The 20,524-nt window shown below is 47.1% G+C and overlaps 1 protein-coding gene across 1 annotated transcript; it reads left to right on the forward strand.

Annotated features, from left to right (window-relative positions):
• The first annotated feature begins 5,380 nt into the window (after nt 1-5,380).
• LOC123430909 (organic cation/carnitine transporter 4-like) lies at nt 5,381-10,527 on the forward strand. The gene is made up of 3 exons (XM_045114738.1): nt 5,381-5,888; nt 9,010-9,862; nt 9,961-10,527. The coding sequence occupies exons 1-3, from the start codon at nt 5,411-5,413 to the stop codon at nt 10,277-10,279; spliced, it is 1,650 nt and encodes a 549-aa protein (XP_044970673.1). The 5' UTR covers nt 5,381-5,410; the 3' UTR covers nt 10,280-10,527.
• Nucleotides 10,528-20,524: the final 9,997 nt, after the last annotated feature.

The following is a 20,524-nucleotide window of genomic DNA, read 5'->3' on the forward strand; positions in this document are numbered from 1 at the left end:
GATCGATGTCCATCATGCCCCGTCTGACTTCATGGCCCTGAAGCTCCGGAACCCTGACTTGATTCCTTCGCCGGAAGAGGCGATGCATGAGGACATGGTGGAATATTATGCCGCTGTGCGTGCCTACTATAAAAGTGGTCAGCACTTCGCCAAATTCCAGGCATGGGTACGCAGTGTGACGACTTTCTTGCTAAGAGGGCCGCAGTCCGAGCAAGGAGCGACAGAGCACGGGAGGATATACTCAAATCAATCGACTTCTCTGAAGATGACGAGGATCTGAAGAGATTTGTTAACAAATAGTGATTTGTAAAGAGCAATCTGCCGTCTCGATTTTAAGCTTAGCTATGTGTTTCTTCTTCTATATTCTTATGATCCATTGATATTATTACTATGGTCCATGTCAAACTGTGCTAAGCTAAGCGTTGATGAACGCCTTGCATAATGATTCACTGTGTTATACTCCCTCCGTCTCAAAATAATTGTCGTCTTAACTTTGTATTAGCTCTAGTACAAAATTGTACTAAGCTTAAGACACTTATTTTGGGACAGAGGGAGTATAGTAGTAGATCTGTTTAGCATGAGGATGCAGTTTTGTTCTTGTGTTTGCAGTTTTAACGTTTAAGGCTTGCACGACAATACAATAGATGTTGCTGCGAATTATCACTAGCATGGTTAGATTAATCAGTTCCAGTTCCTTGACGAGATCAATTCAACGAGATACTGGCAGTGGTAGTGGGAAGTACACTACTAATTGGAAACTCTGCTCAGCCACTCTATAAAAAATTCAGAACCCATCAACTAAATCAAGACCAGAACATTTCACAGTCTCTCAAGCATTGGAGGTACTCCCTCCGTCCCAAAATTCTTGTCTTAGATTTGTTTATATATGAATGTATCTAGTCATGTTTTAGTATTTAGATACATCCATTTCTAGATAAACCTAAGACAAGAATTTTGGGACGGAGGGAGTAGTTTTTTGGGTGAACAGCGGAGAATTTTCGGGGAAGCAAGCAGGGGAAGAAGTGATTCTGTAGTTCTGAACTTAGTTGTCTGATGATTCAGAAGAAGCCAGCGTTTTATACTGACGCTGTTCGCGCACACAACGGCTCATGGGCCACACCTTGCCACAGCCCACCACCAAATCATCATTAGTTAGCCCAACACATTGTTAAAAGAGATGGACAGAGAAGTACTCTCTCTACGCAATACTTATAGTTGGGAAGATTAATAGACATGGTATATATGCTTGGTGAATGGGTGGGGCGTTTTTTTTTTGTGTAGCACTCATTTTTAACATATTTCGTTCTCAAAGTTTACACACTAATTAGAAAAAAATTAACGTGCAAATTTGAGTTTTGATCATTTGAAATTTGGCCTCTATAGGGGCAGAGCTCCATTGAGCATTTTCACCATTTTTGTGGTGAGGGGATGCCGCCAAGAGATGGTAGTTACTCCCTCTGTTCCTAAATATAAGTTTTTTAAGAGATTTCGTTAAGGGACTACATACGGAGCAAAATGAGTGAATCTATAATCTAAAGTATGTCTATATACATTCGTATGTAGTCCCCTAATGAAACCTTTAAAAAGACTTATATTTAGGAACGGAGGGAGTACAAGTTTAAGGGTATCTTCAATGATAACCCGTAAATTACCTCCCACATCTGTCCACGGACAGAGATAATCAGTCCACAGACATGAATGCGGAAGGCCATCAATCAACCATAACCGCATACATTTTAAACTGTATTTAAACAAATCAAATGAAATTCATGCAAACCATCTGATATTCATCGAAGTTCGGATAGAAAATAGCATCAATCATCCATGCATAGGGTGCAAATTAAGTCTAGTAGAACAATGTCTCAAATTTAACTAGATCCTAGGTGTCCAACAAATTTTTCATCAACACATCATGTAGTTCCACACATACTCTCACTTCAGCTCCATCCAATAGTGTATGCATGTAAATGACCATCCTCTGTCTGTGGTAAATCATGTCAACGCGTGCGGGCTACATATAGTGTGTAGACCAACATTAAGCGAATAACTCAATGAAGAAGTTGAGCAAAAGGAAGCAAAACTTACGATCTCGTTCTCTACCGCGTGCAGTGTCCACCTTGCCTCGAGCTGATGAACCACGTCGCGAAACTTGGTGACGCTGATCTGGAAAGTGTGCTAGCGATAGGACAACGACCTCACGCTATGTGGTTGAATGATGTACATGTCGTATGACGCAATGTGCTTTCATGCATAAAACGTTTCATGCACTTGCTGCCAGAAGGCCTCCCCTTTTCTCCTGCATATGAAATACGTGGATACGCCAACCACGCATCGCACACCAACTCATCGTCCATGATCGAATAGCTCACCATCATTCGTACCCTAAAAACGGCATAGCGTTTGAAAGTAAGTTCAATGGCATTTGACCGAAGACCTGACGGGCGTGATGTCCGCCATGGAGGTCGTCAACAGGGGACATAGCGTACCTGGGTACAAACAACTTCAACGTGGACAAATTCGTCGTAAAGGCGAGCAGGCGTGTTAGTGATGGTTGCGGACATTCGGCAATGCCTCTGTGACGGCCGGAGAGGTACAACAGTGCCGATGGAGGTGAAGGGTGCAGATGCAAAGTAAGGGGGAGAAGAAGGTGGAGTGATAATAAATGGGACCAAAAGGGGGGATTTGGTGGGCTGGGGGTGTCGGAGTCCTATGTTTTGGGTGTCCAGACTCGTGCAAAGGTCCCTATATTTGTCTCCAATTTACAAGAGAAAACGCATCCAAACGCTCCGTTGACTGTTACAAAACGACGTTGGATGGCTTTTGTGGTCTGAATAATACGGTTCGAACAGATGCGGCCAGTTTACGGGTCCACCCTCAAGATGCCCCAAAAGAGGACGAAGTATTTGAAGACTACTGTCTAGCATATTTAAACGCTTTGGACATATTTCCACAATGCAAAAGAAGTCAAAAGAAATAAATTGTACACACACAAATACACATATAACGTGTTCAATAAATTTTTCATAACAATATGCTCCCTCCGTTTTAAAATAAGTGTCTTAAGTTTAATACAAGTTTGTATTAGAAATAGTACAAAGTTGATACAGTTATTTTAGGACAAAGGGAGTATTTTCGTAGGTGACGTAGACAAAAAACAAATACATAAATGACAATGGCCAAACTTTGTTTTTTATTGTAGGATGAAAAATGAGGTATTTGGCAGGGGTAGCAGGACCGGGAGCTTTTGGGTTCGATTGATGTAAAAACTTGTTGGGTATCCAACTTTCAACTTTTAATAAAGGGGATAAAACATGTTGGAATATGCCTGTGAACATTTGATGGCGTTCATGTACCGATCAGCGCTGGAGATGCATGCCCTTAACAGCCGTGGTGCATCCACCAAATGACCAGCTCGCTAGCTGCGCCGATAGGCATGCATGCATGCATGCATGGTTGGCGCTCTGCCATGCGGCCCGCAATTCGCTCGCGTACGTGCTAGCGCGACCGCCCATGCCCGCCGAGCGGCACCCGGCTCCTTTGCCCACCGATCGATCGGTGGAACGGCGGTAGTCACCCCCACACCACAACCACAACCACAACCACAATCACATTGGGGTACTGCTGTAGAGCCACGCGGCGTGCAGCCAATCTGCCTCTTCCTTCCTCGGCGGCGACGTGCGAATCCGGATGCGCCCCAGAGCAGACACCAGTGCACAAGACGCCGGCCGAGCCGCCCTTGGAGCCCAATCGCAGCCTCCCGTATGGCCCTATCCTCACCCAATCGAGACACGTAGAACACGACGCACGCACGCGGATACAAATCGGGAATCCCTTCCATGGCGCCGTGCGCCAGCCAATGCCGTGCATGGACGGGCACCTCTCCAAGTTGAGAGCAAGCGGCGCAGCGTCCAGTCCGATCGACCCGGCGCCGCGGTCGTACGTGTACGGTTGTGAATCCGCCCTGACGCGCGACCAGCCGACGGTGCATGCCAAACCATGCGAGAAACGCTACACATGGATGTTGTCTACTCCATGGCCACATGGTACTCTCGTGGACGAGGGAAATGAAACAAGGCACGTCGTCGGCGCATGTCATGTGTTAATTTCACTGGCGGAGCCAAAATGAGAGTATCAACCTAGCTCGCTTCTCATGGGCGGTCTGCCCACGGCCCTGCCGGATTTGCCTCCACCACGACACTGCATGAGTGTCAGCTAGCGGCCGCCAAGCTGGACGATTTGCTTGCGAGACCGGTTAGGACAGTAACACGTAAATTTTCTCCCGCATTCGTCTATGAATAGGAAAGGACTAATCCGTAAACATCAATGCAGGAAGACAGCATCTAATGTCATCCGCATATATTTTGACAACAACTCAGATCAATCAAACGAAATCGTATAAACACGACCGTGTTTCATGCAAACACGACAAATTTCATACAAGTATGACGGATTTTGTTACATGCCAGACATTTAGAACCAAAAAAAGGTACAATAGTGTATTGAAATGCCCAAAGTAAGCATTTCAAATGAAAAATGCACTGTCCATATGTTTTGGGTTGAGTCGGGCCATGCTCAAGCTTGCGATTTTTTTTTTTACTTCGGCCTTTTGTCAATGCCCGGCCTGGAACCTAACCCGGCCCGGGGTATATATGATCATGTTTAGTTTAAATTGTACCCTATGATTCGTTTCTCAGAGTTATTCCCAGCAGGTGATGAGTAGTGACAAGGGCACAAATGATGACCTTCATTCAACCTTCAACATTTTCTTTTGAATTTTCAACATTTTTTTTGACGCGAACTTGGAATCTCTTGCACTTTTTAGGGTACTTCTGCTGCGCGATATACATATTAAAGTACTATAACATACTCCCTTCGTTTCTAAATATAAGTCTTCTTAGAAATTTCACTGAAAGACTACATACGAAGAAAAATGAGTGAATATACGCTCTAAAATTTGTCTATATACATCCGTATGTAATCCCTTAATGAAACCTCTAAAAAGATTTATATTTAGGGAGGGAGGAAGTATTTATTTGAAATGTAGTTAAAAAATTCCATCTCGCCTCTTGAATTTTGATGCCCACCTCAGTTGTCTATAATATCTTGTCCAAAAGAGCTCCTCATGCTGTTTATATTTGCCATTTGATCGTCACGTGTCGTTTGAAGAATGTAGAGTAATATGGGCACACATCATCGACATAAAACGCACATTAGTCTTTCAAACTGTTACCAGCAAGGTGGTGAAAATGATGCCGTAAATGGCTTCCTTATTTGTTCTGAACGACCGGGAATCGTCATATTCGCCGTAAATGTCTTCCTCAGCCGTGACTCGTGAGAGTACCTGCGCAAGCATGCGCACATGCCTCGACGCCTCGACGGGCTCCTTCCGCCTACAAATAGCGCCCGGTTAATGGCACTTGCCCCAGTACACGCGTGCGCGCACACACCCCGCGCCAAGGGAACGACGCGGGTCCGCGACGTACGTGCGTGCGACAGCCGGCCGGCCATGTCCACGGAGGCGCTGCTGGCCGCTTCCGGCGGCGGCGGCGGAGGGGGAGCGGCGAGCCGGCGCCTGAGCATCGACAACGCGCTGGCGGAGCACGCGGGGGAGTTGGGGCGGTGGCAGCTGCGGCACTTCGTGCTGGTGTCGGCGGCGTGGGCGCTGGAGGCGCTGCACACCATGGTCATCATCTTCGCGGACCGGGAGCCGGCCATGCGGTGCCCCGCGGGGGACGGGCGGTGCGGCGACCGGTGCGCCGGCGCGGCGGCCGGGTGGGAGTGGGCGCAGGGGAGCGCGTCGTCGACGGTGGCCGAGTGGGGCCTGGTCTGCGGCGAGCGGTACAAGGTCGGGCTCGTCCAGGCCATCTTCTTCGCCGGTTGCATGATCGGTACGTACGCCGCCGCTCCCTCTGTCTGCTCCCGCCGATCGCCGGCTTATCTGTTTCTGTGGCGTTGCTGTACTGCTGTTTTCTTGGCCTCTCTGCAGCCTCTGTTCTACCATCGGTTTGGTATCGTAATTCTGCCTATTTCGGTCGGCCTAACATCTGCCTACCATATGGTTTGCTTCGCCGTCAGCCTAACAAATCTGCATCATCTCCTTCGTGTTCCTAAGTAATCCTGTCGGTTGGCATCGCGCGCGCTCTCTCAAGTAGAGCTGATATTTCCTCTTACACACAAACAACACGTACGGTGGATGGGTTCCAGCATACGCATCACACAAGTAGAGAGCCTCGTGCTCTGTCTGTCACGCGGATGGCATGCCCAGATCGCGTCTTGAGGGGAGCAACTTTGCCGTGGCACCGCCACCACACCAACCAGCCAAATCGAATTCCTCTTCAGATCCGTCTTTATCGCCGGCCGCCACATCCCAAGCGCCGTATACATGCCTGCCTGCCTGCCGAATAGCCGTGCAATCTTTTTCTTGGGAAAACTGAGGTCTGGCTGCGCATCTGGACGCATGCAGTGTCACTGGCTGAGTAGGAAGGATAGTTGTAGTTTACTTCAGCCTTGTTTTGACTCCTGCTCCATCTTTTTGTGCTAAACTGCATCTAGACTTCTGTTATGGCTAAGCCTTATTTCGTATTCTAGTGCGTTTTTTTACTTCTGAATGGTACGTGCGCGATCTCATGCATGCATGTCGCCGGTCTGACAGCACTGCCGATCAGCCACCATGAAGCAAAACACGAATCACCTACGTAGCAAATTGCGCTAATTTATTTATCTCACATCGCCTAATGGATGTGATCTTAGCCTCCGTTTTTAAATATAACCCCTTTTTGACAGTTTAATTTAAACTGCCAATGCAATACGTACTCTTAGGAACAGAGTTAGTACGACAAACTCCTTTTAGATTAGTCTCACTCATCCGTGTCGCATTCTTCTACCAGGGAGTATTCTTTCCAAGCCCTTTTGTCTTATGTGTTTTGGGAATCAGATATGCTTGGGATCTCTTGCCGGATCCATCCAAGTATACCGGCTCCCGGGACTGATCCAGTGCATGTGGCTGAACTGCGCGCCTGTGCTCTATAGTAGATCCTTTGGATGGTACGTATAAAAACCAACAGTGACTAGTACTACAGTACATCTTTACATTCAAGGATGTATCCCTCGTCCCCTCAATTATTACAGTTTCTGCAGCAACACAACAACACGGAAAGTGGTGCTCCCCCACTCACCCAGCCTCTGTTAGTAGATATATGTTCTCCAGCAAAAAAATAATAATGAATGTACGAGGACTAACTGAGTATTCGAATTGATAATCTCTTGTTCTAGTCACTGACATGTCGTTAAGGTTGCTTAATCTGCTAAATGTCTCTTAGAGCATCTTACAACCGCACTCCCTAAACCTCCTGTACTACGAGACATTGTTGGGTATGCGGACTGTTTGAGAGTCTGGATTTGTTGTATTCGGTTGTAGATGTTTTTATAGCCGAATTTTACAAATCCGGCTCCTCAAATATTTGCGGACAAATCCGGCTCCTCAAACTGACCAGTCAAGTTTTACATTTGCCTTCTCACAAGTCACAACCGAACAACTCAAATGCCATATCTTAAATCCATACAAACTCATTCAACTACTACGTTGATGCATTACACACATCGTCCTGCTATTTCATCACTATTAACATGCCATCGGACTATCATTTGGTATGTTTGGCTATGATGAAGATCATCCATGGCTGCCTTTGTCCTTTCCGGAGCCCTTGTTGTCCTTCTCGTGGAAGTACCAGCCGAAGATACAATAGGGATGGAGCGGGATCCGCTCGTCTCCGAAGCTATTGTCGTCGCCGCTGACCTCCTTCTCCTTCTTTGATGGCAGTCCGACCATTTAACGGACCGTTCAATTATGCTCTCGAGCGAGGGCGCGCGTGTTCCTCCGTCACTTTTTCTTCAAAATGTGGGTGCGGATGGCTTCCTCCTCCGCGGCCGCTGCATCCGCCGCCGCCATTTCCCCCGCGATATGGGCCTCGAAGACCTTTATCCTCTCCTTCCCATGTCAAACAACCCGTTCTTGGTCGAACTTGGAATCTGCCGGACCGGTGATGGGGTAGGAGAGATTTTCGATCGCCGGGACCGTCATGTTCCAGTCCTAAAGGACCTGAGCGCCCATTGAGCCGACGCTATGGTGTCACGCCGGAAAGATCTTACCGTCGGCCGAGCGCTGTCCTCGTGGGAGTGACGGAGTGCAATGCAAACCGTCATTGCCTCCACCAATTCATAAGGGATGACACCCCAGTCGACGGATCCATACTGGTCGGAGTTAGATCCGTTGCACCCCATGCCGGAAAAAGGCGAACTTGGACGACGGATGAGAGTGAAGGGGAGTGAAGTTAAGTGGCTAGCATTTAATCCGATGAATAGATGAGGACGAATATATGAGGGGGTGGCAGGACAGGCTGACGTGGCAAGTGTGTTCGAACGACCATATCCGCCTAATATTTAGACTGGATATGAAGGCGTCGTGCCGGTCAGACCGGACATTCGAGGTCAGTTGGATGCGTTCGATTGGATCGAGTTTCGTTTGTACGAACGTTTAAGACGGCTACAAGGTGTGCGATTGTACTAGTAAATATATTGGTGTTGACGCGGGATTATGCGGCTGTGTTTGTGTAGTATCCGGCCGACCGGCCGGTTTATTAGAAGGGAAGAATGAAAATTATAGGACGTTGACAGTTACCGGGATCCGGCATATGCTTCTTCATCAGGATCTCAATAAACACTCCATATGGATGATACCCCGGAGCTCCTGCGAAGCGATTGGTCCCGGAAGACGGCGTACGGTGCGAGGTGACGTGCGCTCGCACATGTGCCGTAGAATTATTAGCATGCCTACGTGCCAATTCTTCTAGGCTGCCGGTCGGATCAGATCAGGTCATAGTCGTCGCATCGCCGGCGACCCCGGATACGGTCTGGGGTCCTATATTTATGGTGATTTTTCTGTTGGTTCATGTTTTTTTTGTACTGTAATCACCATGTGATCGATCGTGCTGTTGTTCTCTGCAATTGCAGGCGCCGGCGTGTTCGGGCACCTGTCAGACTCGTTCCTGGGGCGGAAGGGCTCCCTCCAGGTGGTCTGCTTCCTCAACGCACTCTTCGGCCTGCTCACCGCGCTCTCCCCCAGCTACAGGGTCTACGTCGTCCTCCGCCTCCTCACGGGCTTCAGCACCGGCAGCATCGGCCTGTGCGCCTTCGTCCTCGCCACGGAGCCCATCGGGCCCTCCCGCCGTGGCACCGCCGGCATGTCCAGCTTCTACTTCTTCTCCGGCGGCATCGCGGCCCTCGCCGGCGTCGCCGCGATGTTCCAGTCCTCCTGGCGCCTCCTCTACGTCGTCACCTCCCTCCCCTCCCTCGTCTTCGTGCTCGCCGTCATGCCGTTCGTGTCCGAGTCGCCGCGCTGGTACCTCGTGCGACGGCGCACTGACGATGCCATGCGCGTCTTGCGCGACATTGCGGCTACCAACGGCCGGCGCATCCCGGACGGCGTCACGCTAAAGCTTGATGATGAGGGAGATGATGTCACCGGCGGCAAGCAGATCGAGGAGTCGCCGCCGTCGCCGTCGTCGTCGGGATCGATATTGGACGTGTTCCGATCGAGGACGACGCGGGCCAGGCTAGTGCTGTCCGTGCTCATCAACCTTCTCTGCTCGGTGGTGTACTACGGGCTCAGCCTCAACGTCGTCAACCTCAAGACCAACCTTTACGTCAGCGTCGCCGTGAACTCGATCGCCGAGATGCCGGCCTACCTGCTCACCGCACTGCTCCTCGACCACTTTGGCCGCAAGCCACTCGGCATCGGCACCATGCTTCTCAGCGGCGTCTTCTGCATCGCCGGCAGCCTCATCGCCGGCGTCGGCGCCATGAGGTAAATTAATCGAGAGCTCAATTCAGCGGTCAAACTTACGTGTGTGCGTCATGTTATTTCCTACTAATACTCCTACATTTGAGCATGTGACATTGTAGGGTGGTGAGGATGGTATGCGGTGTGGTGGGCATCTTTGGGATGGCGGCGACGTACAACTTGTTGTTCATATACACGGCGGAGCTGTTCCCCACGGTGGTGCGGAATGCGGCACTAGGGTGCACGTCGCAGGCATCGCAGATGGGTGCCATACTGGCGCCAATGGTGGTCGTGCTCGGGGAACGGGTGCCGTTTGCAGTGTTTGGCGTGTCGGGGATCATCGGCGGGCTGTTGGTGTTCTACCTCCCGGAGACGATGAACAAACCCTTGTATGACACCATGGCCGGCCTGGAGGAAGGAGAGAAGACCCCCTTGAAGTAAGAGTAGGTAAGGTGCAGGGGTAACTCTGAATTATATCAGTTTTCGCGTGTATCTTTGTACTGAAAGACGTTGCCGGTAGAAAATGTTTTTTTTTTGAAAGGGTAGAAAATGCTTGTCGATGGAGTGAATCGCAAGTCGCTTCGTTTATTTTCTTGTTCTAAGGGGTTTGTAGGTTTTTCTTTGGGAACATACTGTATTACTGTAGATTATTTCACATGTTGGTAAATCAAAGGAATGTTTTTCTCCAAGTTGACTTCGACCGTGGATTCTTCGCCCAATGAAAATTAGATAGTTACGCACTTCAAAATTATGTGCACCATTAGTTTTGAAAATGCAAGAACCACTCATGAATCATGATGTATTAGTCGAACAGTTTATATAATTATAATAGGTTTTGTTTAGATGTGTCCTAAGTATCGTACATCTAAGTGACTCAATCAACATAAAAAAAGAAAAAAAGAAAAAGAATATCCACACAATCTTCACGTAGATTCAACACTATATAATTAGTGAGTACTCGGCGTGCGCGTCGGTCCAAAATTTCGGTCGGTCGGCCCCCAGCCTTCCAATCTTTCTTGTCTTAGCCGTTCGATCGAGCCTCCCGAGGCGTTCCTTCTTCCTCCTACCGCAAATATCATGTAGCGCCTCGTCGCCCCTTCCTCCCCTGGCCTCCTGCTTGCAGTTCCGCCCGTTGGCTCGCCGTCGTCACTCGCCATTGCCGCTTGCCGGAGCAGCTCATCGGCGCTTGCCGGAGCAGCTCGTCGGTATCGAGCATTGTAAGATTAATCAGATGTAATCATGCAAACCATTGCAGCTATCGAGCATTGTAAGACATGCAAGTACAAAACGAAATCCCCATACCTTCTCGATCCTCAAGGTAACATCGTCACATTTACTCAACAGGCTTGTGCAAGCAACTTGAGCAGCATCTAATTCTGCCTCTTTGCGGTGTAGATGGGCCTCCAATGAAGAGAAAGTATCATCATTCACTTTGACCTCAGACCTAAATTTCACATTATGCAGTTCTCCTTCAACTTTTGTGAGATAGACAGGAAACATCTGGTACATTCTTAAACAATACGTCTCTAACTTGTTTCTGTAATAATAACCTACATAGAAAATTATTAATAGTTGATATGTGAAAACATAACATAAAAAGGACACGCGCAATAATATAAGCAATGCAAACTAGAGGGGCATTCACACCTTGAGTGCTGATTGGTTCACTTAATTGATTGAAAGCCTCCAAAAGAGTAGGGCCATTGTACCAGTCCAGATGAGAGCCTCTCTTAGAGATATTGTTTCCTTCTTCATCACAACTTATCGGCACAATCATGGCATTGCACCCAGATTTCACAAAATGCGAAGAGAGTTGTCCCTCGATTGCATGGTAAATCTGCTCATCCAGCTACACGGATAACAACACTAGATTATTGTGTCATATAAACTGATAAAGACTAAACAGCTGCAGTACTTAAAACTCTATATATGGTAGGCAGATGTATACATACCTTGCAGCAGCAGATGATCTGCTTACCACCATTCAGAAAGCCATGTTCTTCTATATTAGCCTCAAAACCACTAGTTGTGGATTCAGTCATCATCACAACAATGCAGTCAGCTTTCTCTGCGTTATCGATCACACCAAAAATATAGTTGCTGGTCTCGAATTTCCACACGAGAGATTAATCTCTAAGCTCCTTCTTGGCAACCTCAAGGAGATACTTAAGTGGGCCATGGAGATTTTTCTCAAGTTCCGCTATGACACTCCTGCTGATAGCACCCAGCTCTCTTATGAGAGAGTTATTCGTGGCAAAGTTCATATGACCAACAAAAAAGACGTTGATGTGTCTCTTCTCTTTTCCCATGTTGTACCCTGAAAGAAAGCAACGAACTAAAATAAAAACATTAATCATATATTGTGCATCAGTGTATTGATAGATGATAGATATACTGGTACATAAAGATAATCTGGACAGTATTAGCGCACTATGCGATAGGGCCAAGATGAAGTGTGTACGTGAAACCCTATAAAATATCGTTGGGCGATGAAACAAACAACCGAGATGATCGAGAACCGCAGCCAACAAAGGACGAAATCCTTACAAAATCAGCGCCCGCAACCTCGAGGAACAGCTTTGACGGGAAACGTATCTATACCAACTCCAAGATACCTAGATAGGACACGACACTAGTGGGGACTGGGCCTTTAGCCCCGGTCCGTAAGGGGCTTTAGTCCCGGTTCACCAACCGGGACTAAAGGGGCGGGACTAAAGGCTTAACCTTTAGTCCCGGCCCTGTTACAAGCCGGGACTAAAGGTGCTCCACGTGGGCGCCTCGTAGCGTCCCAGGCGCAGGACCTTTAGTCCTGGTTCGTTACACGGGCCGGGACTAAAGAGTTTCAGATTTTGCTTATTTTTAGGTTTTTTTTGAATGAAATTATTTTTGGGTTTTAGGGTTTTAGGGTTTAGGTGTTCGGGAGATTAACGTGATGCCTCGTTTGGTGTTTGGAAATTAGTTTTCATATAATTTAAATAGAAATAATTATGCATATATATATATAAGATTAACTTATCTTACAAGCGAGCATATATATATACAATTATATGGAGATCTGAATTATCGGGACTAGAGCCCGTCTATTCGATTACATGGACGAACATCAGTAATGACCCCTAGCTACACTAAATCGTCCTTTGTCATCTATAGCTTCCGTCCTCAGAAAGGTCGCAAGCTCCTCTGCAACAGCAATCGCGCGTTGCTCTGGTAGGACCTTCGTCCTCATGGCCGTGTACTATATAAGAAGAGGAGATGAATATGAATATCAATCATGATAACAAAGAATGACGGGTAAAAATAGAGGTGTGAATGTTCATTGCTTACGTCGAATCTGTGATCCTTGTGCTCAGAGGTAAACGTGCGAATGGTCTGGCAAACATAGTATCCGCATAGATGCGTCCCCCGTGGCTGCTGGTCGCACTTTACGAGAATAGAATATATATAATCAAAATAATAATCTAGCATCATAAATGTATTGAAAATAGAAGTATATCATACTACTACTTACCTGGGTCGCTCTAAAGGTCAGCTTCTCAGGAAAGTTACCGGGAGTCACGCACTTGAACCGCTTCCAAACCCTGCCCGATAAGGATAATGATTTGCTAAGTTTTTCATTAATTGATATATCAGAAAATCATCAAAAGAGACCGATAGAGCGCAAGAATGATTGAAATTACCCTTGGAGCATGTCCTGCAGGCTTTGGAACTGTTCCAAGGGTCTCGATAATGGGTCGAAGGCATCAACTCTTCCCTTCTCAATTTGAATGTCCAACAGAATCCAATGGAAGCTGCACATGTATATATATATGTGTGTGTGTCAGTAACTTATCAATTACACTTATAAGTGAATGGACACAACAGAGTAAAGACCCTCACCTGAAGTTGTATGGAAACAGTATGTGGTCACAGAAATTTTGATCTGTTAGAAACCTTAGAAGGTTTTCCTCCGTCTCCTTGGGTTTATCAGTTAGCGTCACTATATGTATTTTATTTGGGTCAATAAACCCAATATTTAGGATGTTCTTACTTTTACAATCCAGAATCTTCATTCTGCATAATAGAGTACAAGTTATATATAGACAATGAATTGAAATAACTAAACAAGTTATATGTAGACAACGAATTGAAAAACTTACAGACAATAGCAACTCATAAGCGATTTGTCGAGGGCGTCGCCATTGTACATCTGGAAGAGTTCATCAAAGTCGATATGGATTTCTCCGGGGCGGCCGTAGTACTCCCGTGGGACACTCACCACGATCATCGTTCTCTCATTCTTTGATTCACTTAAGTACCATGTATGCAAGTAACGCATATTTGTTGGGAGATCATCTTTGCTGACCAAAGGCTCTCCCATGACAAACTATGGCTTAGGGGCTACCACAGCCTTGGGTAACCTGTCGTCTTGGGAAGCCAGAACATCTTCAACCGAGACACCCCATTCAGCCGCCCACTCCTTTGCTATTTCAAAAGCTTGCCCCTGCACCGGAGGGGGAACATTCTCGGTTAACACCTTGAGGGGTGGGATCGACTGTTTGGCGTGTTGTCCAAGCTGAGGAACGTCTGATTTTTTCTTGCTTGTAGTTGAACTTGATTTGCTCCCACTTGCACTTGCACGTGATCTGCTCTTTTTCACTTCCTTCTGCAATGTGCGTGTATAGTCATCAGGCTTATGGTGTAAATCATACTGTGATGGAAGGGTCGTGAAGTATTTTGCATATGCTATTTGCTTCTCGGTGTATTCCGGGCGGGGCTCGGGTTCCTTCTTTTTCATCTGCACATCATGATGTTCCTTTGCTATCCTGGCGTTTTCCTCGGGGGTACGATCATAAGGTCTGATAGGAAGATTAGCATGAGGTACCTTTGGGAGGGGCGACCGTTTGCGTTTTGGGGGGCTCCGTCGCTTAGAAATCGTCGGCGGAGCGTTCTTCGTGGCACGCTCCCGCTTAGTATCCGAAGCGGGCGACGACGGATACGGACGACCCAAGTCCGGCGGCGGTGATCGAGATGGACTCGTGTTGTGCTGGCCGACGTCATGTGGAGGGCTTGGAGGTAATGGAGGTGTAGGTGACCTGCGACGACTCGGAGGCGGTGTTGTCCTTGGGGCCGAGCCTGGAAGCTTGATGTAGTTCTTGTCCCATAGGATGACTCCACCCAGTACTTCTCCGAGTGTCCTCTCATCTTCGGGTCCAGCTATGTCGAGCTCCATATCATGAAACCCCGTCATGATTTCATCCACCCCGACTTTAGCAAAGCCAGCTGGAATCTCACGGCCATGCCAGCGTGCATCAGGGCCAGAAGGTAAAGCTTGTCCGACGGCCACCTTCATGGATATGTTCTTGAATTTCTGATGGACTTCACATGATGTTGACTCCTTGATTCCATCCACGGGGTAGCCGGGACCGCTCTCTATCATTCTTCGTGCATCATCGGGCGGGGCCTCAGATTCAGCCACGCTGCTTTTCCGCTTAGATGGGGCACCGGTAATATCAAGTGCAGGATCTTCCTGGCGCGCTACTCCTCTAAGCTCATCAATCTGCTTCTGTTGCTCGTTAATCCTGGCAAGCAACTGGTTGAACTTGTCATTCTTCTCATCCTGCTACCGCTTCTTTGCTCTTTCTCGGCTTCTGTAAGTGTCTTGGTCTCTGGCAAACCCAAGCCACCACGGGTAAGAAGGACCGAAGCCTCGCGTTCGTCCTCCATGTTCGTCATTGCCGAGGACCAGTGTGAGCAAATCTTTCTCTCTATCTGCAGTGGACTTTCTTTTTCCCTCCTTAATTTCTTTCACTATCCTTTTCCAATTCTCCCTGGGTATCCTAAGACCGTCACTGCAGATGAGGTCCCCTGTTTCTTCGTCGTACGAACCACCATGCGCAAGGAACCAATTTCTTGCTCTCAATTCCCACTCATCACGGAGTGGTTCAGGTACGATGCCTTTATCTAGCAGATCTTGCTCTTTCTTATCCCACTTTGGGATGGCAGTCTCATAGCCCCCTGGCCCCAGCTTGTGGTGATATTTCTTCTTGTCGGCATTTATCTTGTTCTTTTCTGATAATGCCTGGGCATCTTCTGACTCCTTGTACTCTTGAAATGCCTTCCAGTGATTCGCCTGCTTGGCTAGATACCCCTCGAATACTGGCACTTTCTTTGTCTTCAGATAGTTTTTCCATAGCTTCTTCTTCCAGCTATGGAACAATTCGGCCATCTTCTTTACAGTCCACTGCTTGACTTTGGCCCTCAGTTTGTCTGCGGCGTCTTCATTCTCACATTCTGGCAGGTTGAAATGTGACATGAGATCATTCCAAAGATTATCTTTATACCTTTCGGCGACATAGTCACTATCGACTGCCCCTTTGCGCTTGTTCCACTCCCGAACGCTGATCGGGACGTGATCCCTAACGAGAACTCCGCATTGCTTCTTGAATGTGTCAGCAGCATTCTTAGGAAGCTTGGGTTCGCCCGTAGGCAATATCACCTCAAAGGTGTAATGCGTCCGTGCATCCAACTTTCTAGTCAGGCCTCGTTTCATAGCTTTGCTCGATGTGGAGGCCTAAGAGGGAGAAACATTCGTCAAATGAATGTATATGTATACAATATAGAGCTATCTCCAATATTTTTCACATATTACAAGTGATTGTCGAACTTCATATGTATACCTCGCCAGACTTTATTATTTCTTCACCGGCTTCTCCACCGGCTTCTCCATCAGTGAAGCTATCACCTTCTCCGTCATTGGACCTATCTCCTGCCCCATCGGCTTCATCTTCGTGTCGGTCGACCTCCATTACATATCCGGAGGGGTTTAGATATAACGACGGAGATTCAGCTGGTTCAATGTCGGGGCCGTCTTTGATTATATCTTCGAGAAGTTCTTCCTCTTCGAGGTTCCTGATATGTGGATCCATAGTTCTGCAAAAAACGGATTCTCTTAACCTTTGTACCAAAAAAGAATTATTCTATCAGGAACTCCGTTCCAAAACAACTTTAGTCCCGGGTCGTGGCTCCACCCGGGACTCCGAGATTTCTGCATAGTATTCAAAGTAGGAGTACTTTTCCAATTTGAGCATTCAATAAGCAAAACCAAATCGTAAAATAAAGTAGTATTCAAATTAGCATGCATTCAATTATAAGCAAATACATCATCTCTTTTGTCCGTACATCGTCGAATATTATCACTAATACTCCTCGAATACTATCATACATATAGCATCACTGATACATCTAGAACCGTAGCGCCCGACGGGTATCGGCGCGGGCGGTGGACACCCAAAGAGAAGGAACCATCACAGGATCATAGCTCCAGTGAGATCCCCGAAGAACCTGCCAGGTATGCTCGAACCTGCCCTCCAACGCAACCATGTAGTGACGGACGTGCTCATCCTCCTCGCTGACACGGTGACGTACCACCTCCGCGGTGTCCGGAAGCCTCGGCACCCTCACTGGCCCACGCGACCGCCACCAAACAAGGATCGGGTCAACAACGGGCTGGCTCCTCACCAACCTACGCCCCCAGAAGGTAACACCTCCCAATACCAGCCGGGCGGAGCCCAGTCCCGGACAGGGCCCCTCTGATCAAGCACGTGTCCTCCGCCGAGTCGACGACGAGGATGCAGGATAGGCATCGTAAAATGAACTAAAAATAAACTAGTTCTATTAATTTTCTTGCTAAAAATAAACTATTAACACTTAAGCATATACAATAGCAAAATTAAACTATTAACACTTAAGCATATATAATAGCAAAATTAAGCAATAATCTAAGAAACACTATTAACACTTAAGCATATATACTATACAATAGCAAAATTAAATGACAAAAAAAATATTTCTTCTTTTTGTAACCCTAAACTAATTTTTCCTCTTCTTCTATTTCTCCTCTTCTTCTACTTCTTCTTCTACTTCTACTTCTCCTCTTCTTCTACTACTTCTCCTCTTCTCTTCTTCTACTTCTCCTCTCCTCCTCTTCTAATTTTTTCTCTTCTTCTACTTCTCCTCTTCTTCTATTTTTCCTCTTCTTCTCCTCTCCTCCTCTTCTTATTCTCCTTTTTCTTCTTTTCTTCTCCTCCTCTTCTTATTTTACTTTTTCCTAATTCTAAATATTACTAACCCTAATAATCTAGCACAAACCCAATAACAATAGGAATTAAATGAAAAAAAAATCTTTTTCTTTCTTTCTTCCCTTTTTCTTCCTTTCTTCTCCTTTTTCTTCCTTTCTTCTCCTTTTTCTTCCTTTCTTCCCTTTTTCTTCTTTTCTTCTCCTTTTTCTTCTTTTCTTCTCCTTCTCCTTTTTCTTCCTTTCTTCTCCTTTTTCTTCCTTTCTTCTCCTTTTTCTTATTTTCTTCTCCTTTTTCTTCTTTTCTTCTACTGGACAGAGTGTTGGGGAGGAGGGGGCGGGGGGCTTATGTTGGAATTATGCCCTAGAGGCAATAATAAATATAGTTATTATTATAATTCCTGTATCAAGATAATCGTTTATTATCCATGCTATAATTGTATTGAATGAAGACTCATTTACATGTGTGGATACATAGACAAAACACCGTCCCTAGCAAGCCTCTAGTTGGCTAGCCAGTTGATCAAAGATAGTCAGTGTCTTCTGATTATGAACAGAGTGTTGTTGCTTGATAACTGGATCACGTCATTAGGAGAATCACGTGATGGACTAGACCCAAACTAATAGACGTAGCATGTTGATCGTTTCATTTTGTTGCTACTGTTTTCTGCGTGTCAAGTATTTATTCCTATGACCATGAGATCATATAACTCACTGACACCGGAGGAATGCTTTGTGTTTATCAAACGTCGCAACATAACTGGGTGACTATAAAGATGCTCTACAGGTATCTCCGAAGGTGTTAGTTGAGTTAGTATGGATCAAGACTGGGATTTGTCACTCCGTGTGACGGAGAGGTATCTCGGGGCCCACTCGGTAATACAACATCACACACAAGCCTTGCAAGCACTGTGACTTAGTGAAAGTTGCGGGATCTTGTATTACGGAACGAGTAAAGAGACTTGCCGGTGAACGAGATTGAAATAGGTATGCGGATAGTGACGATCCAATCTCGGGCAAGTAACATACCGAAGGACAAAGGGAATGACATACGGGATTATATGAATCCTTGGCACTGAGGTTCAAACGATAAGATCTTCGTAGAATATGTAGGATCCAATATGGGCATCCAGGTCCCGCTATTGGATATTGACCGAGGAGTCTCTCGGGTCATGTCTACATAGTTCTCGAACCCGCAGGGTCTGCACACTTAAGGTTCGACGTTGTTTTATGCGTATTTGAGTTATATGGTTGGTTACCGAATATTGTTCGGAGTCCCGGGTGAGATCACGGACGTCACGAGGGTTTCCGGAATGGTCCGAAAACAAAGATTGATATATAGGATGACCTCATTTGATTACCGGAAGGTTTTCCTAGTTACCGGGAATGTACCGGGAATGACGAATGGGTTCCGGGAGTTCACCGGGGGGGGGGGGGGACCCACCCCGAGGAAGCCCATAGGCCATGAGGGTGGCGCACCAGCCCTTAGTTGGCTGGTGGGGCAGCCCAAAAGGGCCCTATGCGCCTAGGAAAGAAAATCAAAGAGAAAAAAAAGAGGAGGTGGGAAGGGAAGGAAGGACTCCCACCCACCAAACCAAGTCCAACTCGGTTTGGGGGGGGGGAGCCTTCCCCCTTGGATTTGGCCGACCCCCTTGGGGCTCCTTGAGCCCCAAGGCAAGGTCCCCTCCCTCCCACCTATATATACGGAGGTTTTAGGGCTGATTTGAGACGAATTTTCCACGGCAGCCCGACCACATACCTCCACGGTTTTTCCTCTAGATCGCGTTTCTGCGGAGCTCGGGCGGAGCCCTGCTGAGACAAGGTCATCACCAACCTCCAGAGCGCCGTCACGCTGCCGGAGAACTTTTCTACCTCTCCGTCTCTCTTGCTGGATCAAGAAGGCCGAGATCATCGTCGAACTGTACGTGTGCTGAACGCGGAGGTGCCGTCCGTTCGGTACTAGATCGTGGGACTGATCGCGGGATTGTTCGCGGGGCGGATCGAGGGACGTGAGGATGTTCCACTACATCAACCACGTTCACTAACGATTCTGCTGTACGGTCTACAAGGGTACGTAGATCACTCATCCCCTCTCATAGATGGACATCACCATGATAGGTCTTCGTGCGCGTAGGAAATTTTTTGTTTCCCATGCGACGTTCCCCAACAGTGGCATCATGAGCTAGGTTGATGCGTAGATGTCTTCTCGAGTAGAACACAAAAGTTTTTGTGGGCGGTGATGTGCGTTTTGCTGCCCTCCTTAGTCTTTTCTTGATTCCGCGGTATTGTTGGATTGAAGCGGCTTGGACCGACATTACTCGTACGCTTACGAGAGACTGGTTTCATCGCTACGAGTAACCCCGTTGCTCAAAGATGACTGGCAAGTGTCGGTTTCTCCAACTTTAGTTGAATCGGATTTGACCGAGGAGGTCCTTGGATGAGGTTAAATAGCAACTCATATATCTCCGTTGTGGTGTTTGCGTAAGTAAGATGCGATCCTACTAGATACCCATGGTCACCACGTAAAACATGCAACAACAAAATTAGAGGACGTCTAACTTGTTTTTGCAGGGTATGCTTGTGATGTGATATGGCCAACGATGTGATGTGATATATTGGATTTATGAGATGAT

Source organism: Hordeum vulgare, chromosome 2H (genome assembly GCF_904849725.1).
Source record: "Hordeum vulgare subsp. vulgare chromosome 2H, MorexV3_pseudomolecules_assembly, whole genome shotgun sequence".
NCBI classification, from domain to species: Eukaryota; Viridiplantae; Streptophyta; class Magnoliopsida; order Poales; family Poaceae; genus Hordeum; species Hordeum vulgare.